The 26,452-nt window shown below is 43.2% G+C and overlaps 1 protein-coding gene across 1 annotated transcript in view; it reads right to left on the reverse strand.

Moving 5' to 3' along the window:
* Positions 1-21,067, reverse strand: part of LOC145994429 (uncharacterized) — a 36,708-nt gene extending 15,641 nt beyond the window's left edge. The window contains exon 1 of the mRNA XM_083130559.1: positions 20,945-21,067. Coding sequence (XP_082986685.1) covers positions 20,945-21,048 — 104 coding nt within the window. The 5' untranslated portion in view covers positions 21,049-21,067. The remainder of the gene's footprint in view (positions 1-20,944) is intronic.
* Between the last annotated feature and the right edge of the window lie 5,385 nt (positions 21,068-26,452).

A 26,452-nucleotide genomic window follows, 5' to 3' on the forward strand; every position in this document is an offset into this window, starting at 1 on the left:
CCAAAGTACACACCCACGACAAAAAAAGCTAAATACAAAATTGGAGACCAGGTGAGGATCAGCAAATTCAAACGCACCTTCGAGAAGGGATTCACAAAAAATTGGAGCACGGAACTCTTTACGGTGGTTCGAGTTCTACCTGGAAACCGACACACGTATATAATAAAAGATAGTAGCGGCGAGATTTTGAAAGGAAGATTTTACGAAGAGGAACTCTCTAAAACAAAACACCCCGACACGTACCTCATCGAGAAAGTATTGCGTAGGAAAGGTGACAAACTTTTGGTCAAATGGCTGGGGACTTCCGGAAAAGAGTTGGATCGATGCGGACGAAGTGATCTTGTGAGTACGTGGAACGTGGTGAAGCGTCTACCGGATCCGGAAAGTCAAACGAGAAAAAAAAAGAACGGCGAGTTGCTTCCCGACAGCATCCGCTGTCTGATCGTAGGTCCTTCGGGGTGTGGGAAAACGACACTGCTCGTGGACAATTTTCTCCTCGCACCGAATTGGTTAGATTGGAAGAACAGGCACCTGTACGTGTTCTCGAAAAGTTTGGAGCAATCCAAATACCAGCAACTGATGAAACTGTACGATGGTCTGGACATTGCAACGTTCGCCTCGGAAATAAAACCACTCGACGATTGTCGTGAAAATTCAGTTGTTGTGTTCGACGACGCCATCCTGGAAAATCAAAATGAAATTCGCAATTTTTTCACGCAAGGTCGTCACAAAGGAATGGATTGTTTTTACCTAGCTCAAACGTTTTCCAAAATTCCAAAACAGTTAGTGCGCGACAACGCTAATTTCATATGTTTGTTTCGTCAAGATCACACCAACCTCAAGCACGCGTACGATGACTACGTAGGCGGAGACATGAACTACAATCAATTTTCGGAACGCTGCTGCTCTACTTGCTGGAACGGTGACGATTTCGGATTCGCGACGATCGACATGACGAGGAAACCCAACGATGGAAAATACAGAAACAAAATCAACGACTTTCTAAACGTTGCAACGTTGTGAGAAACGACGTGTATAAATAACGTCATGACGAAACGAAAAATCGAAGACGAAAATCTCAAGCTTCGCGATTACCTCGCAAAACGCTTCAAAGGTTGGAAATCCGAGAATCGCGGATTCTACGAAGAGAAGAAACGTCAGGATCAACCCGTGATCGATGCCATCAGCAGTCTAGGTAAAGAAATTAAAAGTGTCACGGAACAAAATAAAAATTTGATCAACGAACTCGTACCGCTCGCAGCTAAAAGTTACGTCGTACCCACGCCTATTTCGAGCATTCCTTCGACGCCGTTCGAACTGAAGGATGCACCGGCACGACGTCGAGCCATAGGCAGTACGTCGTCTTCGGATAAAATCGAGTTGGGACCTTTGACACGAGACTACCTGAGCACGGGGAAATTCGACAAGGATGAAGTGTTCGGATTGTATCCCAGCATGGAAACCAGCGAAGGCGGCGGTGTGGTGTGGAAGATTGGGAAATCGAAGGTGACCTTCGAAGGCAACGACATTAAAGTTAATTTAGGCGACAAGGATAGTTGGAACAGGTATCCGGGTACGGTGGGACTGTGGGAACTCGTCGCCAAAAAGCAGCCGAAAGATTACACCGACGAAGATTACCAAAGTTACAAGGAAATTCTGATCATGACGGATGCCTTGTACCAGAACAACGACGCCTCGCAGAATAGGGTGAAATCGAGCAGCGGCGAGAAGTACAGGAATCTCATCAAACCGATTTGGAACCAGGTCAAAACAGGCAGCGGCGTCAAACGCTACAACACGTTACCCAAAGAATTCGTTTGGGTGGACGACGTTAGGAAACTCGTGGACCGATTGTTGGTGATAGCCGGCGAAGAGAATGCAGGTAACCGTAATTTCTACAACGAGAAGGTTGGCATCGTGGACATGATCAGCACGAAACTTTCCAACTTCATCGTGAACGACGACAAGGGCATAGGTTACCTGATCAAAATCATCAACACGCTGCCTCCGAAATTTTGGAACGTGGCCGAAGGAAAAGGACTCGTGAACGACATCATCAACAAGTTACCTTTCGAGATGCATTTACCTGGCTACCAGTACTGCGGACCGGGTACCAAACTCGAGAAAAGATTGGAGAGAGGAGACAAGGGTGTGAATCCGTTGGACGCGGCATGCAAAGATCACGACATCGCCTACAACACCACGCAGACGGATCTGGACGCACGTCACGAAGCAGACAAAAAATTGGAACATGCAGCTTTCGAAAGGTTCGTGAGCAGAGACGCATCGCTGGGTGAACGGGTCGCCGCACTGGGTACCACCATCGCCATGAACACGAAACAAAAATTGGGGTGGGGTATATAAATAACATACCGTAAAAAAAAAAACTTGATATATAAATAACACACATCGTAAAAAAATAATCTTCGGTATATATAAATAACACACATCGTGAAAAAAAAGCAATTACATTTCTCTCTAACACTCTGACAACTGAAAAAATGAGCAATCTCCAAGCATTAAAACAAATGCTAAATTTGTCAGTCGAGTATGTAAAAATTCAGGAATTGGAAGTCGACAAACCTTACACGATAACTTCCGGTTCAATCGTTTCTACCCAGTATGGTCCCAAGGTACGCCTGTTGCTCAACGCACAATACAGTCTATTTTTACCAGATCGATACGCTAACATGTTATGCGACAAGAAGCTATCTATTTTAATCGAGAACAAAACTCGAATCGTGTACAAGGGGACAAAGGAACTTCTTGGCAAGAAAACGAAGCACGTAATAGAATTTGTGTAACGACTGCGAGGCCTTGAAAATATATAAATAACATACCGTAAAAAAACTACACAAGAAAAAATCTCAGAATATATATATAAATAACATACCGTGAAAATAACACATAGAGCATCAACATGAAGCCCAAGGGTGTCGTGTACCAGATACCATACTCCAATCTAAAAAATCTAGGTGCTCTCGATGGGTTACTCACCAAGAAACAACGCGAGAAGAAACGTTCTTGCTTGTCGAAAGGACATGGAATGAAATTACTTCTCAGCACACCTCAATTGAGACGCTTGCAGCGTTCGCGGAAACAGCAAAAGGTCGGAGGTTTCATATTCAGCATCCCGGCCATCCTGGCAGCATTGGGGGCCGTTGGAAGTTTGGCCGGCGGAAGTGCCGCCATCGCGAAAACCGTCATCGACTCGAAGAAGAACAAGGCCGAGTTGGAAGAACAGAAACGTCACAACCTGGCCATGGAGAAGAAAGGGAAGGGCGTGATGAAGAAGTTTAAAAAAAAGAAACAGAAGCACTCACCAACCGAGACATTGAATCTCTGATCGAACCGTTACAAATCAAACACTTCAGAGGAGTTTTCATGTCCGACTCGTTACCTTCAACCGTCAAAAGAAGAGAATGCGGAGTAGTCAACTTGGACGGTCAAGAAAATCCAGGCACGCATTGGATATGTTACCACAAAAATGATGATAAAGCATTCGTTTTCGATTCTTTCGGAGGTGTTCCACCTGCAAATTTAATTCATTATCTGAAAACGAACAAAACCTCTATATACTACAACGACGAACGCATTCAAGATTTCGGAGACGTGAACTGCGGTCATCTCTGCCTCTCCGTGCTCGCGTTTCTCTCTAAAATAAATAACCCTACGATCGAGGATTTCCAGAAAGCATTGTGGAACCTCAAACAGCATCACTAGGATGGGCGTGTTCCATCTCACGAGCGAATCTTCAATCTTGAAACTCACGCTGCACGACGACATCGTCTATCCTAAATCCGTGGCTCTGCGTGCATTCTACAGCATGTACCTCATACCCAATGTTACGCAGCACAACAACAAAATTAGCGTCGGAAGCGAACACATCGTCGTCACGCCAGGACAATACAATCTTTCCACTTTGCAAGCTCAATTACCCAAAGGCACATACCTTTCTCAAAATTCGGTCACGCACAGAGTGGAAATCCTATCCGCGACGGAGACCGTATACCTGGGCACCATGGGAGAACTTTTAGGTTTCGAGAACGACACCAAACTCGAAGCTGGCATCAAGCACGTGGCAACCAACATTCCTAAATTCTTGGCCATAGAGACTCTGAACGTACACTGCAACGTGGCGGAAGGCATGATCACGAAATCTTCGGACGGATTGTTAGGAAGTCACAAGCAGACGGGAATCATAGCCACTTTCAAACCAAGTTCCGAGTTCATGGAACCGATCATCTACACGCCCTCTTCGCCGATCTATTTTCCAGTATGTCGCAACCGCATAGACGACATAGAGTTGGTGGTGACGAACGAGAAAGGAGACGTGGTAGATTTCGCAGGTGCAACGACTACTGCCATCGTGGAGATCAAGGTATAATAAATAACCATACATGTAAAATGGAGCAAATCGAAAGTTACGAATTGCAATCTTTCCCTCCCAACCGTCGCACGTTCGCCAATCTCAACGAGGCGAACAGGGAGATCGAATACGATGTGGACGTAGGCGATGGGTTCGTTCATCCTCACAGAGCGGACCTCTACCTTCAATTCGACGTGGTAAAGAAGGAAAGCGGAGACGCGTTTCCTGCAGCAGCAAACTTGATACTCGTAGACAACTTCGTGCCTCACCTGTTCTCGCAGGTGGAGGTGAGGAAACACAACACCGTCATCGACAGAATAGACTATCCAGGCATCACGTCGACGGCGGTGGGAACGTTGAAATTATCCAAAACGAACGCAGCGTACTACCAGGCCGGGGGATTCGAAGCCGGGACCAAAATATCGACAAGAAGTCACACGGTGCTCTTTCCCATGCGTCTGCTGCCTGGTTTCTTCTCGGACTACAAGGAGATCATGTGGAAGGGAGGACTGAGGGTCACGTTTCGAAGAGCGGCCAACGACAACGACGCACTGATGCGATACGCTACTTTGGGTCCGGACGGCACCACACCGATAGCCAACACTTTACCCGAAGCAGCCAAGTGCGTCATCCGAAGCATGGAATTGAGAATGCCGGTGGTAGAATACGAAACGAACTACGCCCTCAAGTACAAAGCGGAGATCTTGAAAAGTCCGCAGGTGCTGATTCACTTTCACGGTTACCAGTGCGTGCAGAAGGTGGCATCGGGAAGTCACATGGAATTCGACGTGACGACGCAGTTCAACAACATACAGTTCGACATGCCAGATTTCGTCGTAGTGCTTTTTCAGACCGGGAGGGACAAGAATCAGGAAAAAGATTCCAGCAAGTTCGACGACTGCAAGATCAAGAACGTTTATCTCAAGAATGGACGCAACGAAGTGTTCCCGCTCGAGAATTACAACCTCGACGTGACCAAAAACGATTACCTCAAACTTTACGAAGCGTTTTCGGCTTACAAACGCGTGACCGAGGGAAGCGTGGACATGTACTACACGCCCAGCGAGTTCAAAGCACGGAGACCCATGACCGTCATCAACACATCTAAGAGAAAGAAGGTTGTGGTCAACGATCGAACCAACATCAAGGTCGTCTGCGAGTTCCACGATGCCTTGCCCGAGGATACCCTATGCAGTGTCATCCTGATTGCAGAGAAGTCCTTCGCCTACGACGTGAAGAACGAGAGGGTCACAGAGCAGTTTTAACAAGTTTTTTAACATCTTTTCTTGCATAATAAGAAATTTTCTGCACTAGCACAATCAGTTACAATAGCACAATACGAATTTCACTAGTTCAGATCAGTTACAAATATCAATTTCATTAGCTATCAGCTACAATATCTTTTTTGCACTATAGCACGAGAGACAATCAGAAAATTTGCACAAAAAAAATTTGTTGTTGTTTTTACACGTGAAAATTAACAATAAAATTTCTTTTTTATCGTTTCAGATGCTGTCGAAACATCAAAAACACATACACACACACTAAAAAAAAGCATGCAACTTTATTTGTAACACGCACATACATTCTCCATCTTCATCAAGAAAATATTATAATAAACATAATTATTTTTATCTATCTCACAATAAAACTCTATATCTAAAAATATCACAACATCAAATAACACTAGAGTCGTTAGTACACGTTGCATGCATTACGGAGGTCCTCTGTAGGGTTTCATGGAAGTTTGGGGGAAAAAAAAAACACGTGAAACTCTACAGAGGTGCGGTAATCTATAACCGCAGCCATTAGAAAACTTTTACATTTTTGGTTGGGCACCACGCACCCTGGCGAGGTTATAGGGGCCAGGCATCCTAAAAACAACAATTATTATTTTGTTTGTTTGTTTGTGTTACAATACGCGCGTGCGCGCGTGCGTGCGCGTGTGTGTGTGTGTGTGTGTGTGTGTGTGGCACATCGTTCCCCCGAGAGAGAGAGAGGTTTACAAAAATCGCGATATACAAACATTGGCCCCCGGGAGTTGGAAAATTACGATATGGCGCATTCGCTCATTACTGTTCCCAGCTATAAGTTTTTCTCTCTCTCTAGCCCTTGCCAACTAAAAAAAATATAGGTAGGAGTTGGCAACACTGCGAGAAAATGTTGCCAGCTCCTTGTTTTAGGTTAGGTTACCCCAAAAACCTTGGTGATTTTTTCGAGTAAGGAACTAGCAACACTGCGCTATCAAATAGAGCTCATGCCTTACGATAGAAATCCATTAAGGCGAGCTCACCACTTCAGCTCACCACAAGAGGGCGTAGAACTCTCTAAACTGGACTACTAACGCGAGCACGGAGAGGCAGAGATGGCCGCAGTTCACGTCTCCGAAATTTTGAATGCGTTCGTCGTTGTAGTATATAGAGGTTTTGTTCGTTTTCAGATAATGAATTAAATTTGTAGGTGGAACACCTCCGAAAGAATCGAAAACGAATGCTTTGTTATTGTCGTTTTTGTGGTAACATATCCAATGTGTGCCTGGATTTTCTTGACCGTCCAAGTTGACTACTCCGCATTCTCTTCTTTTAACGCTTGAAGGTAACGAGTCGGACATGAAAACTCCTCTGAAGTGTTTGATTCGTAACGGTTCGATCAGAGATTCAATGTCTCGGTTGGTGAGTGCTTGTGTTTCTTTTTTTTAAACTTTCTCATCACGCCCTTCCCTTTTTTCTTCTCCATGGCCAGGTTGTGACGTTTCTGTTCTTCCAACTCGGCCTTGTTCTTCTTCGAGTCGATGACGGTTTTCGCGATGGCGGCACTTCCGCCAGCCAAACTTCCAACAGCCCCCAATGCTGCTAGGATGGCCGGGATGCTGAATATGAAACCTCCGACCTTTTGCTGTTTCCGCGAACGCTGCAATCTTTTCAATTGAGGTGTGCTGAGCAGCAATTTCATTCCGTGTCCTTTGCTCAAGCAAGAACGTTTCTTCTCACGTTGTTTCTTGGTGAGTAACCCATCGAGGGCACCTAGATTTTTCAGATTGGAGTATGGTATCTGGTACACGACACCCTTGGGCTTCATGTTGATGCTCTATGTGTTATTTTCACGGTATGTTATTTATATATATATTCTGAGATTTTTTCTTGTGTAGTTTTTTTACGGTATGTTATTTATATACCCCACCCCAATTTTTGTTTCGTGTTCATGGCGATGGTGGTACCCATTGCGGCGACCCGTTCACCCAGCGATGCGTCTCTGCTCACGAACCTTTCGAAAGCTGCATGCTCCAATTTTCTGTCTGCTTCGTGACGTGCGTCCAGATCCGTCTGCGTGGTGTTGTAGGCGATGTCGTGATCTTTGCATGCCGCGTCCAACAGATTCACACCCTTGTCTCCTCTCTCCAATCTTTTCTCGAGTTTGGTACCCGGTCCGCAGTACTGGTAGCCAGGTAGATGCATCTCGAAAGGTAACTTGTTGATGATGTCGTTCACGAGCCCCTTTCCTTCCGCCACGTTCCAAAATTTCGGAGGCAGCGTGTTGATGATTTTGATCAGGTAACCTATGCCCTTGTCGTCGTTCACGATGAAGTTGGAAAGTTTCGTGCTGATCATGTCCACGATGCCAACCTTCTCGTTGTAGAAATTACGGTTGCCTGCATTCTCTTCGCCGGCTATCACCAACAATCGGTCCACGAGTTTCCTAACGTCGTCCACCCAAACGAATTCTTTGGGTAACGTGTTGTAGCGTTTGACGCCGCTGCCTGTTTTGACCTGGTTCCAAATCGGTTTGATGAGATTCCTGTACTTCTCGCCGCTGCTCGATTTCACCCTATTCTGCGAGGCGTCGTTGTTCTGGTACAAGGCATCCGTCATGATCAGAATTTTCTTGTAACTTTGGTAATCTTCGTCGGTGTAATCTTTCGGCTGCTTTTTGGCGACAAGTTCCCACAGTCCCACCGTACCCGGATACCTGTTCCAACTATCCTTGTCGCCTAAATTAATTTTAATATCGTTGCCTTCGAAGGTCACCTTCGATTTCCCAATCTTCCACACCACACCGCCGCCTTCGCTGGTTTCCATGCTGGGATACAATCCGAACACTTCATCCTTGTCGAATTTCCCCGTGCTCAGGTAGTCTCGTGCCAAAGGTCCCAACTCGATTTTATCCGAAGACGTGCTGCCTATGGCTAGACGTCGTGCCGGTGCATCCTTCAGTTCGAACGGCGTCGAAGGAATGCTCGAAATAGGTGTGGGTACGGCGTAACTTTTAGCTGCGAGCGGTACGAGTTCGTTGATCAAATTTTTATTTTGTTCCGTGACACTTTTAATTTCTTTACCTAGACTGCTGATGGCATCGATCACGGGTTGATCCTGACGTTTCTTCTCTTCGTAGAATCCGCGATTCTCGGATTTCCAACCTTTGAAGCGTTTCGCGAGGTATTTTCGCAACTTGAGATTTTCGTCTTCGATTTTTCGTTTCGTCATAATGTTTATTTATATACATCGTTTCTCACAACGTTGCAAGGTTTAGAAAGTCGTTAATTTTGTTTCTGTATTTTCCGTCGTTGGGTTTCCTCGTCATGTCGATCGTCGCGAATCCGAAATCGTCACCGTTCCAGCAAGTAGAGCAGCAGCCTTCCGAAAATTGATTGTAGTTCATGTCTCCGCCTACGTAGTCATCGTACGCGTGCTTGAGGTTGGTGTGATCTTGACGAAACAAACATATGAAATTAGCGTTGTCGCGCACTAACTGTTTTGGAATTTTGGAAAACGTTTGAGCTAGGTAAAAACAATCCATTCCTTTGTGACGACCTTGCGTGAAAAAATTGCGAATTTCATTTTGATTTTCCAGGATGGCGTCGTCGAACACAACAACTGAATTTTCACGACAATCGTCGAGTGGTTTTATTTCCGAGGCGAACGTTGCAATGTCCAGACCATCGTACAGTTTCATCAGTTGCTGGTATTTGGATTGCTCCAAACTTTTCGAGAACACGTACAGGTGCCTGTTCTTCCAATCTAACCAATTCGGTGCGAGGAGAAAATTGTCCACGAGCAGTGTCGTTTTCCCACACCCCGAAGGACCTACGATCAGACAGCGAATGCTGTCGGGAAGCAACTCACCGTTCTTTTTCTTCGTTTGACTTTCCGGATCCGGTAGACGCTTCACCACGTTCCACGTACTCACAAGATCACTTCGTTCGCGTCGATCCAACTCTTTTCCGGAAGTCCCAGCCATTTGACAAACAGTTTGTCACCTTTTCTACGGAATACTTTCTCGATGAGGTACGTGTCGGGGTGTTTCGTTTTAGAGAGTTCCTCTTCGTAAAATCTTCCTTTCAAAATCTCGCCGCTACTATCTTTTATTATATACGTGTGTCGGTTTCCGGGTAAAACTCGAACCACCGTAAAAAGTTCCGTGCTCCAATTTTTTGTGAACCCCTTCTCGAAGATGCGTTTGAATTTGCTGATCCTCACCCGGTCTCCAATTTTGTATTTAGCTTTTTTTGTCGTGGGTGTGTACTTTGGACAGTAAACGGTAGAAATTAAACGCTGCTCGTCAGATTTCGTAACATCAGCTGGCTTCATGCCTATCGTTCTGTGTACCGTATCATTATAGGTGTCGACGAGTTCCGGCAGGATGTCGACCCATTTGTAATTTCCCCGAAGCGTGAATCGTTTCCACATGTGTGTTTTCAAGGTTCGATTGAATCTTTCCACGATGCTGGCTTTGATGTGACTGAAGGTCGAATAATGTTGAATGCCATGTTTTTGAATAAACTTTTGGAATACGGTGTTGTAAAATTCTTTACTGTTGTCCGTTTGCAGAAACCGAGGTCGTCTGCCGCCGCTTTCGCGAAAAATTAATTTGAATGCTTCCGTGACGCACGATCCCGTTTTCGCCTTCAAAGGTAGAGCCCATGCGAATTTCGAAAACGTGTCTATGACGGTGAGGAGGTACTTGTTACCCTTGTTCAATTTATGTACGTTTTTCAAATTGCCGCTGCTCATCTCCACGAGGTCGCTTTGCCAGAGGTCGTCGATGCCCTTGGTTACCACAGCCAAACGTTCGTAGTTGCGGCGTGCAGGTTTATGCAATTCTTCGACGATGGCTTGCCTAGACATTTTTTTAGAGATTACGTTTCAAGAGAAGCACAAGCGTGATGGGATTCAAAGAGGGTGGCACCTCGCTCGTGTTTTGAATGATTAGCTTATCGCCGGCACTCACGTCGAAAACGGTGAGATCTTCGTCTTCGTGTATTTCATATATGTTGCGCGTTTCGTTCCAACGTGCCAGAGGAATGTTTCCCGCTTTCTGGACACCACGATTCGATATTAAGGTCATGGTGGGAACGCTAGCTTTTCTACCGTGAGACCAGTACGAAAATTCGTTTATCTGAATCGTGCCATCGAGGAGAAACTTGTAGTACGGATGATAAGGATGCAACATGTACAGATTGTTACCTTCGACGAACGTGGAGATTCTCTGTTGATTGGGTACGCTGTTGATTTCGATGGCTTGCAGAGAATGCAGTTTAGCGAATTTAGTGTCGACGCCGAGCAGATTACTGTGAACTTGTCGAGTTTATTTTCGATGGGCAGCAAATGCTCGACTATGGTATCCGTTACGGCAGAAAACGACGGTTTGATTTTCACTTCCACGTTCAACTGCTTGTAGTTTTCGTTGAGTTCTTGCAACTTGGCACCGAAAGAGGCCAGCGTCGATTCCTGCGTGGATTCCAGCACTCCAACTTGATCTCTGATGTTGACGACGATGTTCTGAAGGTTCTCGACTTGATTCAATTTCGAGCTCTTCTCGGTAAGATCGTTCACGATGCTTCGCATCTCTGTAAACTGCGTGTGAAGGTCGGCTACGCTCTGCGAAGTGGGCAGCGTCGACACCAGCGAACTGATTTCGTCTCGAATCTGTTCCACGTTCGCCGTTTCCGTTTCTAGTCGTTTCAGCATACGTGATATGTTTCTTTTCAAAGCGTGCAATTCTTTGGAGGTGGGGAGATTGGCCACCCTACTCTCGAGATCGCTCAATGAACTTTTGATGTCGCTCGATTCGGATAGTGCCGTCACCGCCGTTTTCAATTTTTCCAAATCTTCGCTCGAAATCACGCTCGTCCGTAACGATTCCAAGTCACCCTGTATGTTGTCGAGTACGTGATGAAAATGAGCGAGATTCGTTTCGACGTTCAAATTTTCTAAATATTCGATCTTCTGCTGAACCGTGCTCAACGTGTCTTAAATGCTCGTCAACGCTCTCGCTTCAGCGTGAATATTTTTAATTTCTTCGTTGATCAATTCCAGAGACGCCTGAAGCGTAGCGATGGTGGTTTGAATGTGTTCGAAATCTTGATAGGCCTCCAATTGAATTTTTATGTTCGCGACGCTTTTACCGATGACCTGCAGTTCGTCCGACGATGGTAGGTTCATCATGGTATCTTCCAAAGTCTGCAACTTGGATTTAATTTCTTCCAACGTGCGGGTGAATTCTTCTTGTAATTTGGAAACGACGACGTGCAAGCGTTCTACATCAATATCGTTCACCACGGTTTGAAGTTCGGAGAAATTCTTTTCTATTGCGGAAGTTCGTTCTTCGATTTCGAGTTTCAATTTTTCCAAATCTTCATTTTTCGATTGAAATTGCTGTAATTTGGCCAAATCATTTTGAAGCGAATCCACGCTCAACTGTATATTTTGAACGCTGTCGTAAGAAGGTACGTCGACATAATTTTTTATCAGCGTCTTCAGTTCGGAATCGATTTTCAGAATGGGGTCGAGACATTGCGTTTGGAGCGTAGCGATTTCCGACTCTAAACTTTTGTTTAAGGTTTCCTGCAAAGCGATCAAATCGGTCCTCAACTTCTTAACTCGAACGTCCAACATGAGAATCTCTTCTGCATGGTCTACACGCTTGGTGTTGCCGAAAATGTCGTTAGGCATTTTTGGTTAACGGTTATTTATAATAGGATAGACGATTCTTAATTCTACAAAAAGAGGAATGAGTTTGTCGTAATCTCCGAGGAGTTCCACGTACAGGTAATCTCCGGCAGACACATCGTACGTAATGTTAGAAAGCATCTTGTCGTGCTTGATTCGAAAAATGTTCTTGCCGGTAGAAATTTTGATTTCGCCTGCGTTTTCCGGATTCACGGTAATTTGAAGTTTCCCGTCGATCGGAATTTCGTAGAAATGTAAATTGTTATTAAAAACATAAAACATCTTGCCCACATCGTCATTCAGTTTCGTCCAAATGCTGTTGAGGTGAATGATCAACAGACCGTTGAGTTTAGGTAACACGGAAGGTAAGACTTCATGATCTGGTATGGTTTCCATAATGATCTCTTTTTTGAAACCGAACAAATTCATAGGCATGCTGGTTATTTAAGAATACGGTCAAAGTTTTTTTGTAATAACAGTCAAAGTGTTTTTTTTTTGTTTTGTTTTGTTTTTATGAATCTTTTGTTGAAGATGGACATATGTTGCAGGTTTTGCTTTTTGCTAAGCGATAGTACCCCCACGTCAATACGTGAATACCACACTCGAGGATGCACTTCTTATTGTCATCAGGATCCAGCGCAATTTTTCTAACTTTGTTTGTGGTCAACACATGGTCGACGCTCTGGATGCGCTGTTCTGCTCTTAGAACCGGCGACCTGGTCTTGACGCAATCGTAGAAGTCATCGAATATGAAATTCTCCTGAACCACCTGTCTGCCGACACCCTTGGCCTTCTTGGTAACGCTGCCCTCGGCTTTGATGGCATAGGTTTTGGAGCAAAGACCGGCAACCTCGAGACCTAAATAACCTTTCTTCTCGTCTTTGAGTTTGCCGACCACCATCTTGTTGCGAGCCAGGATGCCGTATCGGTTCGGCTGGGGATAGTTTGAGGTGTCGAAGAGGTCAACCAAAGATGGAACCGTGGCCATATCCTTGTACGCGTCGGCTGTGCGAACGTGGTACACCAAGCTGTCCGTGTCCGTGTAGAGTAGGCTAATATTGTTGTTATAGTGCTGGCGTAGTATCCCATAATATATTTGAAACATGTGCAGCTTGCTCAGGTCTAATACTGAGACGCCAACATAAATTGGCTTGTTGAGCTTCACCTCGCTCTTCCTCATATGCACCAGAGCAAGCTGTTCGTTATAAATGGTCCTCGATTTGAATAACGGGTTTGCTACGAGCCTGCGACATTGTGCTTTGTTTGATATTAGCCTCACATCTACACGATTTCGTACATTCTCCATGGTTTTCCCGAACACCGCATTGTTCATAAGCTTGAAGAAATCCTTATCAAGCTCGGACGTGGCTGCGGTGCGGTGTTTGGTGTTGACTTCAATATATGGACGCAACCACGGAGAATGCTCGAACTTGAGCATGCGGTGAACTGCGTCGACCGTGACCCCTTGCTGCATCAACCACCGGAGATTCTGGTAGTGTAGGACGTAATTCTTCTTGGGCTCGAAATCCATGATGAGCTTCTTCTGGTTGGAATTGGGTGGACACTTGAACTCGGGTGCAGGTGAGAGATCGTTGAACAAATCCTGCAGCTTCTCGGAGAATTGCAGATCAACCTCGGCGAAGAACCCATGTTTTGAATCGTCGAAGCTTTCGATGTTGAAGTTGGAGGGGTCGGCCCACTCGAACCCTCTAAAAGGGAGTGGCTGCATCATGGAGTGTCCGTACAAGTTATTCACGTCCGTGTGCATGATGTAGCTGGACGGTTGTGAGGGGTCGTAGCCAGTAGCCATGTGATGGTTGTTGGCGCGTGCGTACCGTTGCGACACCTGGACCATGCCACCCCGGATGCCGCGTTCCACAAACAGCACCATGTCATAATCGGAAAGAAGCTCCAGCTCGATCTTCGTCACCAGAAACATGGCTGACCACGCCAGTCCGGGGAGACTATAGAAGTAGGCGGGGTCCAGCTGGTAGATCTTCATTGTGGTCGCACGGAACGTCTGGAACACGTCGGCGAGGAGCGTCACATCAAGTCTGAGGTAGGCGTCGTGGTAGTCCCCGAGAGTTCGACAGCCCAGCTCGCGCCACATGGACTGGGCATGGTGATATTCTTCGTCGGTGATGTTCGAGCCTCGTAGCTGACTGTAGAACTTCGCCTGGGGAGGTAGCGACGTCTCCGCGAACTTGGAAGGGTCTGTGATGTATTCGTAGGGATAGACCCCCTTACGCTTGAAGAGGCCGGCGTCCAAGTTCGGAAAGTTTGCAGAAGTGATGAGCATTTGCTCGTCGCTAAGCTTCCCCGCGAGAGCATCGAGGCTTGCCGGGAGGAACCTCAGAGAGTCGAGGAAGCGAAGCTCGACGGTAGAGTATGATCCCGGGATCGACACTTGTTTGCTCACACTGATGTAACGCTCCTCGTTCTGGGCGAGAACGTTGATTCTCTTGTTGTCGTATCCAAGATGCCTGATTAGGTGGTGGAAGTCGTATCCCGAGCCATTGTGGAAGAAGATCGGGATAAATCGAGGGTCCCGGGCCATGAGGTTGCATCCGTTGCACCATGGACCAACGTACCTACCGTTAAAGTGATCGTGGTGTTGGACTTTACGGTTGTTGGCGGTGTACTTCTTGACGCAGACAGGGCAAGCGATGGCCTCGTCGTGTCTACGTTGATCGTCGGGGGACAGTGGGAGCATAGACTTAGGGGCCAACAGTACTTTTCCTATCTCGTTGGCCTCGACAATCATCCTCTCGAGGAAGTGTTTGGCTGCGTCGGGGCCACGGTACACGTAGGGCTCGGGGGCGATGTGCTGGTCACGTCGCACCACAACGTATGCGAAACTGGATGCCTCGTGGAGTTGGTAAGGGGTGGTAGAGGAAACTTCGGGATCGGGATCGCAAGTGGACAGGGGTTTGAGGAAGGCCTCGAAATCCGCGATGATGATAGCGGGATGCTCCACCATGGCACCGTGCATGCGGAAACGCTCCACGGCACCACGTTCGGGTAAGACTGCTACACCCAGCTCGTTGTTACTACAGTAGAACTTGTGGCGAGCGAGCTTTTCTGCAGCGATGTTGGGACCTCTGATGCGCTGGTAATCCTGCTGATTTTGATTGTCAAAAGTTGACATGCACCTTCGACACACCTCTATGCTACCATGATGCTTGCTTTTTTGGCTCGACACCAACCGGGAGAGGGAACGGATGAGGGTGTAGTGGTGATGGGTCTCGTCCTTGATGAGCAGAAGGTGAATTTCCTGCGCACCATCGTCCTCTACGTCACTCACCTGGATGGGGTACCCCACATTTTTGTCAGTGAGGCCATAAACGTTGATAGCCAACCGCGCACGAGCCTCGAACTTTTGAATGTCCGGGACCTCTACGGGATAGTCGATCCCAACCATAGCATCTTCCAGTTCCGACTAGTAGGGTAGGTAGTGGTTAACTCGACGTGGATGGTTTTTCCGGTCGACAGGGTGCAGCGCTGCCAGAACACACCATACGAAGCACTTGGCGTCACCGTTTTGAATGTTCAGGACAGCCTTCTTTGCCGCGATGGAAGGTGGTAAGGGGACGTAGCTGGAGGCGGAGAGAGGCGTAAACTTGCAAAGTTTGACGCACAGTTCGTGAGGCCCGCCACACAGCGAACCCCCCGAGCCCTCAGCTTCATGTTCTTGTTGTTTTGCCACCAGCTCCTCGGCAAACTTGTTGTAGATGACCTCGAGGTTGTCGACATCCGCCAGATGCAGCGTCTTCGCCTTGGTGTTGTGGCAGAAGCTGTAAATTTCATCGGACGGCTTCTTGTACTGGCAACGTAGCGGTGCGTAGAATTTGGTGGAGTGCGTTGCAAGCGCATCACCGAGGATGGAAATTATCTCTGCTCGCTTCTCCTCTAAAAAGCTACGCACGTCGCATAAGCCCTCCGAAGTGAGGACAAAGTCCTCTAACAACCGCTCGAAAGCAGTCCGGTTCGCTTTCGCCACAGGCTTGACACGTTTCGTGGGTGGTGCATTGATGGAGGCTGCTTCTGCCTTCCTCTTGGTGGAGCTGGTCGACGGTTGTGGAACAGGTGTTCCGACGACAATTTTGCATAATGTTATATGCCTTTTTAAATTATTAATGGTAATATGTATACCGCACTTGGGACATGATTTTTTAGCAGCCAAATGCTTGCCTGGCACGCAGGTACGACAATGTCTTGCAAAATTTCTGCTTGATATGCTTATTTTGCACACAGGGCAACTTTTCATGGAGCGCATTTTTTTGGGGCGTATGTTTATTTATATGTGATCTGTTGGTGGTAGAGTATTTACAAAAAAATGCCTTACGAGAAAAATTTTGTTTTCCTCAAATGTGTGCTTTAATAAACCCTGTAAAAAAATTTTAAAAAAATATATAAGAAAAATATGATTGTAGATAGAAAAAAAAAGCACAATAAATATTGTATGCATGTGTAATTCTATTTAGTTTATTTTTTTGCTAGACACGAATCTTCTTCAGATTTTATTGCCCATTAGTATATTTTTCCACCAATCTAGTAGAGGTATGACACTATGAAAATATACTTGTTTATATATATTCTATTGTTTCGGCTGATATAATCGTATTTTTTTTCCATACACACATTTTTTATTTTCAGAAAACAAAGTTATTTTCGATTTTTTTTAAATCAAACAATAAACATTATTTGTGTTTATAGTATTTGTCGGGCAATAGCAGATAAAACAAGAATGGGTTTTCTACGACCCATAGTTTACGAGTTACAAAACAACTTAGAAATTACATCTTGAAATTTAAATTTAAAATAACTCGAAAACAGTAAGTGCTAATCATTATGTTTCCAATAGGTTGTAGAGTACATTCAATTTTTTATCAAATATCATTAAAATTTTCAAATTAGAGTAAAAACTAAGCCAGCAAATCAAGTTTCTCAAAAAATAAAAAAATTGTCTATATTTCCAAAACTTGAGGGGGTGGAATCGATTTTATTTGCTAGTCGTATAGTTTTCGTCGAATCCTATCCAACAAACCTAAAATCATCATCCTAGCTCAATTAGGAGCCGAGAAAATCAATATCTTGGAAAAACATCTTAAGATTTTTGTCTTAAGAAAATTTTCTTGACAGACCGGAAGTAACATCTTGACAGACCGGAAGTCGACTTTCTTAAAGATTAAGACAAATATCTTAAGATGTTTTTCCAAGACATTGATTTTCTTGGTTCCTATGGGGCCTAGAACCACGCAACTTTGGATTATGTATATACCGTTGTTTTTTCCTACATATTCATTAGGGTTCGAAAGTGCGGTGGTTGTGTTGTTGCCTTGTAATCAAGAGGTCCTAGGTTCGAACCTGATAAAAGTACATAGTGGTTCGGATCCTATTTTTTTAAAAAAAAAACTGTAGGCCTAGTCCCGATTAGTTTTACTGTACATATGTGAATATAGGAAAGTACAATGCAAAATCAGCAATGTGTGATGTGGTCAGCACCAAATATTTTAATTTTATATGTATATTTAAGTTTCATGCATAAACATGGCAGTTTTCCTATATGCTTTTATGGTATGGTGCTATGCACAGAGGAGCACTTTATTTAAGCATATTTAACTTCTCTTTCCATCTCTCAATCTATTCATTTTTGACACAGTCATTGTAAGTCGGCCATTTTGTTTACGTAGCAATTAGGCTTAAAAAAAACTTTGACACACTCATTGCAAGTCGGCCATTTTGTTTACGTAGCAATTACGTTAAAAAACTTTAAACCATATTATTGTTATTTTTTTGTGAATGCTTGTTGTGATAAAAAAAACATAATTAGATATATTTTATTTAATTTTATGTTTAATATCTTTTCTGTGTATAAAACTAAATAATAATAAAATTCGAAACACTATGTACCTCCACTAAATATCAAACGCACAAGAAAAAAACAACAGGCTAACACACGCAAAATTATACTGGTCTACCAGACGCCAGAGCCTCGTTACTCTACAGTCCAGGGTGTACTACGTGGAAGTGAGGTTAACTGTTGGGCGTCTTACCAGAAAGTCGTTCTCTTACACCCCTGCATATTGCTTTTTTGCATATGCTTGGTGTATATAGTAATATGTAATAAATATATATATAAAAAAGCAAGAAAAAAAAGAGAGATACATGCAACACACTTAAAACTCGTATATTTTCTCTCTCTTCTTTTTGCATGCTTTGCGAGTATATATTCCTTCCACAATATGCTTAAGAATTGTTTGGTTTTTATCTACAATTTCTTTACATTTGTTTGGTTATTACAGAATCAACTCACAGAAGCAACACTACCCTATTTATATAACACAAAGCCAACTCATGCAAGCTAACAAACAAATTTACTCACGTTAGTTAATTTCAATCACAATCACAATGTTCTTCTTGTAGCTCACAATAAAAAATAAGACCTGATGCCCCTCGAGCTTCTAGTTTATTAGTCGAGGAGTAATATGTAGGTTAACAACATGGACTAGTAGAAATCCAGTCTAGAACATTCTTCCCCTACATTTCTGCCACATCATTTTACGAGTTCGAAAATTCACAAGTTAATACATCGCATCGCATCACTGCTACCAATGCTGTTAACTGACGTCACTATTTCTCAACAGTTGCCAGACCTGATGTTAACAGCTGTTGTAACCTAAGCATCATGTGTATGCTCTAGAAAATAGTTTTATACTTCAATTTTTAGTACTGTCATTTTCCTACTTTCGTAAATTCATCACGTCACCCCCACCAATGCTGTTACCTGACGTCATTATTTCTCAACAGTTGGCTGAGCTGATCTGAAAATTACATAGCATTATCTGTGCTGAACACGAATTTTTGAACGAAATAAATGCGTCAGCATGAAATTCCATCATTATTGTTAGCTTTTGAAAAAACAGGAAGTACATCCGCCACTGTGAATAGCCATTCTTCCCCCTATATTTCAGCCACATCATTTTACGAGTTCGAAAATTCACAAGTTAATGCATCGCATCGCATCACTGCTACCAATGCTGTTAACTGACGTCACTATTTCTCAACAGTTGCCAGACCTGCTGAAATGCCAGAAATGCTGCCACCCATCTCTCTCTTACAACAGCGTGTGTGTGCTGGCAACTCTCTCTAGTTGCAGGTTTTTTTTAGTTAACTCGTAATCCTCGTCAAAAACTACAGTAACATCATAATGTCATATTGCACAGAAGAGGGAGGACATCGCGCACCACCGTTGCCAGCCATAAATCTCTCTCTCTCTCTTCATCTTACAGCAAAGTTGGCATCTCTATTTTTTTTAGTTGTAAGTAAATTGTCAACACACTCTAGTTAATAATGCTACATATTATACGCACACACGTACACACATACTATATTACCATCCACCCATATCTCCCTCTCTTTTACGGCAGTATATATGTTTGTTGCCTAACCTAACCTAACCTAACCTAACCTAACCTATCTTCTTGTTTAGTATATGTAGGTTGGCAAAAATTGCTTTATGTACTGTAACGCAAGCCTCAAGCAAAGTTGCCAGCTTCTTGCTTTAGGTTAGGTTAGACAAAAAAACTGTAGGTGGGCTGTCGGTTGTTTAACTCTCCCCCCTCTCTCTCCTCTTTTGTTTTTGTAAAAAGCCATGGCAAAAGTACCAGTAGGTTGGCAAATTGCTTTATGCACTGTAAGGCAAGCCTCAAGCAAGGTTGCCAGCTTCTTGCTTTAGGTTAGGTTAGGTTAGGTTAGAGTAGGTTAGGTTAGAGTAGGTTAGGTTAGGTTAGGTTAGGTTAGGTTAGGTTAGGTTAGGTTAGGTTAGGTTAGGGTGGGTGTTGGCAGCTGTCGGTTGTTTAACTTTTTCCTCTCTCTCTCCTCTCTCTTTTTTTTTGTAAAAAGCCATGGCAAAAATACTAGTAGGTTGGCAAATTGCTTTATGCACTGTAAGGCAAGCCTCAAGCAAGATTGCCAGCTCCTTGCTTTAGGTTAGGTTAGGTTAGGTTAGGTTAGGTTAGGTTAGGTTAGAGTAGGTTAGGTTAGGTTAGGTTAGGTTAGGTTAGGTTAGGGTGGGTTAGGTTAGGTTAGGTTAGGTTAGATTAGGTTAGGTTAGGTTAGGGTGGGTGTTGGCAGCTGTCGGTTGTTTAACTCTTCCCTCTCTCTCTCTCCAAGCCTCAAGCAAGGTTGCCAGCTTCTTGCTTTTATGCACTGTAAAACAAGCCTCAAGCAAGATTGCCAGCTCCTTGTTTTAGGCTAGGTTTACCCCCCCCAAAAAAACCTATCTATGTATGAAGGTTGAACTTCATATCTCAAATGAAAGACTTCCTAGCACCACTCAGTGTGTGTGTTTGTGTGGTAGGTATGAATATCAGGCTTAACTTTGGGGGGGTCAGAGTCGAAAGGTTTTTCATCCCATAAAAATAGTGTCCAGGATTATTTCCTGAATAACTGTTACATTTGACAAATCATAAATATTATTATTTATTACTTAGCTCTTCAGGTCTTAGGATGTTAACAAAAGTATTCTTGGCTTATAAAATTTAAAAAGCCTGAATATTTTGGGGTGTGGGCAACTGCCCCCCTTGCCCCCACCTAGTTACGCCTATGTTTGCGTCGATCTACTCACCTGAGTTTTCTGCTTCCCACGTGGGAATTTTTGGTCGTGTGACTCTTCACAGCTTCTGCCGACACAAGGAGTGCAAGGGAGAGGAGAGCGAGATACAGTTTCATGTTTGCTAAGTAGATAGAAATATCTGAAAGTAAAGATAAGGATAAAATTACTACAATTTCTACCTACCAGAAACCATGTACGGGACACACACGCGCACAAAGACGCACATGCATGTTAAATTTTAAAATCCAAAGATTGGGTGAAATTTATTTTATTGTATTGAAAAACATGCAAAGATACGCGAAGATTTTATTTGAAATAACTCCACACGCAGAGAATGTACTCGTAAATGTTTCACATGAGGGTCAAACTAGAAACTTATACTCTATCCCGGGAATCTGTGGAGCAAAGCCGCGCACAAAGGCAGAGTAGGGGAGAAAGCGAGCGGGTTGTTGGAAAGGCTGACAACTGCAGTCGCTTTTCCCATCCATGCAATCCCGTTCCCTCTCGAGACACTACTTGCCCAGAGACTTGCATTCGTTTGCTCGCTCCAGAGATTCCAGGGACAGAGTATAGTAAACCCATCGGACGGATAAATAACTGTCGTCATGGTCGCCCGCAGGGGGGAGTAAGAAAAAAGGCCATGAACGGTCGGCAGGACACAGGCAGGCGTTGGTAAGTTGATGCAAAGAATTGAAACGTGAACCAACCCACAAGCGCCCGGTTCTGCTCTGTTCACCTTGCTTCAACTAGGTTCATGGGCGGAACAGCCGGGATGCCTACCCGAGAATTAAAACCTGTACTTGGCCTTCTTAATAAGACTGGGCCCGCTAATAAGACACTTAAATTTACTATGTCCACGTATCAACTGATAGAAACTTTAAAATCCATAGCAAAAACCGGCTCAATCTCCAAATATATATGCTATTAATATTTATGTTAATACTTACCAGTCGTTTGACAATATGAAGTTTCCTAGAGAAAAATTATTGCAAATAATCATCGGTTTCTCTTCTTAAATAAAAATTTTATCTGTTAAAATTCCCAATCAATGTTTATCTCTTCTGCTCAACCCCTTGAATCACTATTTCTAGGAGTTATCTATTACGGGAAGGAGTTATATTTTCCTGGGTTCACGGAACATTTCATTGTTGTTTGTCTGACGTAAATTATTTTGAAAATCTTTACAAGGAAAGTTAAATAAAACAATGATCGTTGTGAAATGGGCTCATATTCTTGTAAACGTTGAGTAGGCATATGGTGTCATTCTTACTCAAGCACAGTTTCTTAGTTTTCTGCATGAATGTTATCAAGGTGGTTTTGTAAGGTATATTTTTCAACAAGTACCATTTCCTATGACGTATTCTAGAATTAATTATCCGTGAAAACACTTCAGAGTAAGGTAATATTCATATTAGTTTCTCATAAAGATGCGTACAGTGTTGCCACAAGAAGGGGAATTTCATTTTTGGAGGGAAATTCGGACCGAAATGTTAGCCAAAAGGGAAAAAATAATTTTGATGAAAAATATCACAATTTCAGGGAAATTTGAGACTTCTGACTCTACATTATTACAGTTTATGTTAAGTTCCAGTATCAGATTCACATTTTTATTTTTTTTCTGTTCCTTCTCATTTCTGCTCTCTTGAATATAAGCCTGTATCTATTTATATTTCTTTTAAGTTACTTGTACGTCGCTTTTCTGTATCTTCGGATAATTGTAAGGATGATAATTAACGATTTAATGGATTCATGGATTCATGACCATGATTCAAACCTGGGACATCTGACCAGAAAGCATTGAAAATGACATGTATGTGAAAAAATTGTGTAACACTTTTTATTCATACGAACATTGTCCAACGGAAATTTTACTACTACTGCTGCTGGTACTGCTACTACCTCTGCTAATAATAATGATAATAATAATAATTATTATTTTATTTTTATAGGAGAAGGGAAAAGTGGCCCAAAAAGGGAAATTTTGCCCCTTGGAAGGGAAAATCGTGTCCTCAGATTGTGGCAACACTGGATGCGTATACATGTGTGAAACGGGCCGTACGCGAACCGCTTGTGAACCTCTTGTTCTCACCATTGGGACGTGGTTTGCAGCGACGGGCGAACTGCTTGTGAACCGTTCGTGGCGATCCATCTCCTGTCGGTTTTTCTGACGAACACAAAGGCGTTCGCAGTTCACACTGGGACGGCGTCGTGCGTAGTTCGTTGCTTTTGGTCTGTTCGCGAACCTCCCGATTTTCTATTGGTTTTGTTGCAGTTTTTGATGTAATTATGGAGTGGTCAGAGGAAAATGCACTAAAACTTATTGGTATTTATGAAAACAAATCTTTACTCTGGGATCCTAAACATACGGACTATTTAAATAAAATTAAAAGAAGATGCCTGGAGGGAAATAGGTGCCGATGTGACTTCAAATCCATCATAAGCTCCGTACTAGTGCGTTTTTTAAACGGGTTGGTGTGCCACCAACGTCGTTGTTTCCTCTTCTTCTTGTACAAACTAGCCATCACTAAAGCCGCACCACTCATCACCAAAATCGCATACTTTTCCTCACGGAAGACATGATGACAAGATGAACACTGAACAAATGATTGCCGGTGGTTCGCGGTTTCCCATGCATCGTTAAAAGTTCGCTGTAAGAATAATTTCAGCGAACGGTTCACAAGCAGTTCGGTTCGCACATGTATACGCACCTTAAGGATGGCGTCTTCATGTTTACGAAAATGGCTAGCATGTTCCTGGCGAAGGCTGAACGTTGTGGATAAACTTCCTCGGGTATCTTCTGCACGATCACAAGTTTGTAGGGATGGAATTCCATATCCTTGTGTACGATTCGCCACACTGTACTTTCACTCAGCCTCAATTCGACAGAATGTCGCCGAGCAGAAAGTTATTGTTTCTGACGATTTAAACATAAAGAAACCTAACCAGCATCCTTATTTTCCCAACGAAATTCCCTGTCGCTGAATGTTAACAAATGAACGCAACAGGCGGTTGCCGCAAGCTATTTTGGCTTCAGCTGACGTCACACACGCTCTCTCTAATTCTTTCTATCATAATGATTGACTTGAAAAAGTGTTTTGAAAACTAAAGTTCTTATTTCAACATTCTGTTTCTGTTATCTTCAATTACTTTTCGTTCAATTTGTTATGTAACTTATTTGTCTCTAGTAAAAGCAAAATTTAATACTTCGTGAAACTATTAAAGATTTACTGATATTGGAAAAGTTGGGACAATTTTCTTAGCAGTAAGAATGTTGTGTTACAGTGTAGGCCTACACATCTTTTTTACCTCTCTTTTGCAAAATTTAGAAATTGGTGATTTTCAAGTTGACGTCATCACGCAGTGTACAGTGAGAGGCACAAGTATTGCTGAACAAATTGTCCATGGCTATTTTAGTTCTTTTTGTGTTTTCGTTATTCTTCTTTGAATTCTTGAAATTGGCGTTGTGGAGAACAAAATTAATTAACTTAGTGATGGATATTTTGCCTACTATTAACATTTGCCATTCGGTGTACGTTAGGAGAATCATACACTCGTGCACGGTGGACCAGTTTGAACGCTAGGAGGCGCTGATGTCGATATTTTATAGTTTTATTTTTTTTTAATCAATTGGAAATCTTGGAAAATTACTTGTAGGTGCAGATCCGAGAGTTTTCATATCAAGTTTGCTATTTTAGAAACCTCGCTTGCCAACGTTTGTTCTGAATTGAAGATCATAATATCTGTAATTTTGCTTATCAAATTTGACCTAATAACTGATTATTGTTCGACTTCGGAGACGATACTAGCTCGAGAGGACGAACATACACACGATAGTCGAGGAACTAGGTAGAAAGCATGGGCGAAACAACAATGTATGTTTCAGATCAGTATTTCGTTTGTATGCGTTGGTTATTTGCATTATTGTCCCTCGCTTTGTTGCGTTTCTGATGGCGTTTACAATTCCCATTTTAATGTATTTTGCCGAAGACATGATGTATGAGGCTTCAGTGCTGTTTCAGCGTTTCACAACGTTGCAACGTTTAGAAAGTCGTTGATTTTGTTTCTGTATTTTCCGTCGTTGGGTTTCCTCGTCATGTCGATCGTCGCGAATCCGAAATCGTCACTGTTCCAGCAAGAAGAGCAGCGTTCCGAAAATTGATTGATCAACAGTCCGTTGAGTTTAGATAACATGGAAGGTAGAAATTCATGATCTGCCTTGCGGTGTACAGTCTCCATTGTTTGCTTTCGGAAACCAAAGAGATTCATTGTCCTTGCTAGTTCTTTATTGTGTATGTGATAATTTGAGACAGTTAAAGTTTTTTTTATTTTAGTTATAGTTATTTAAGTTTATTTTTTTTTCAATTGCATTGCCTACAATTTTTACTAATTTCTAAACGATAGTGTCCCCAAGGCAACGTGTGGATTCCACAAGACAAAATACATCTTTTATCGTCATGCGGATCTAATGCTACTTTCCTAACTTTGTTTGTTGTAATCACGTGGTCTACACTTTGGATTCTTTGTTCTATACTTAGTATCGTCGATTGTGAGTAAAGGCAATCGATGTAATCGTGGAAGGTGAGTTTGTTCTCCACCGTATTTTTGCCCACACCTTTTGCTTTCTTCGTGATGCTACTCTCTGTTCTCATGGCATACATTTTCGAACGCAAACCCGCGAACTCAACAATAATATCACCGTTACATTCATCTTTCAGTTTACCTAGGACTTTCTTGTTACGAGATGGAATTCCAAATCTGTTGGGTTGAGGATACGCAGAAGTATCGAAATTCTCAAGCATGGAAGGATTTTTTATGTCTTCGTATAGGTTAGGTATTTGTATGCTGTAAATAAAGCTGTCGGTGTCCGTGTACAAAAGTGATATTTTATCATTGTAGAAGGGTTTCATCACGTCATAATGAAATTCGAACATGTAAAGTTTCGACAAGTCGAGAACCGTTGCGCCAACGTAAATTGGTTTTCTGAATTTCATCAATTTTATATCTAGATTGAAAAGTGCCAAATTCTCGTTGTAAATTTTTCTCGACTTGAATCTAGGATCGGCTATCCACTTCCGACATTTATTCTTATCGGAAATTAATTTCACGTCTACGTGCTTTCTAACATTCTCCATGGTCTTTCCGTACACCGCATTGTTCATTAATTTAAAGAAGTCCTTGTCTAAATCGGAAGTGGCAGCTGTTCTATGTTGTGTGTTAGTTTCTATGTAAGGTCTTAACCACGTGGAATGTTTAAACTTTAGTATTCTTCTAACATTTACTATCTGAACACCCTTCCCAATCAAAAACCGGAGATTCTTGTAGTGGACGACGTATCTCTGTTTAGGGTCCAATGTTAACAAAAGCTTGTCTTGAACCGAGTCGGGTGGACATTTGATTTCGGGAGTCGGAGGCAAATCCGAAAACGTGTCGTGCAGGTGGTCGGAGAATTGGAGATCTACCTCTGCGAAGAAACCACACTCGCTATCGTCGAAATGAATAATGTCTATCGAAGTGAGATCT

This window comes from Lepisma saccharinum, chromosome 10, assembly GCF_977018435.1.
Source record: "Lepisma saccharinum chromosome 10, izLepSacc3.1, whole genome shotgun sequence".
Lineage (NCBI taxonomy): Eukaryota > Metazoa > Arthropoda > Insecta > Zygentoma > Lepismatidae > Lepisma > Lepisma saccharinum.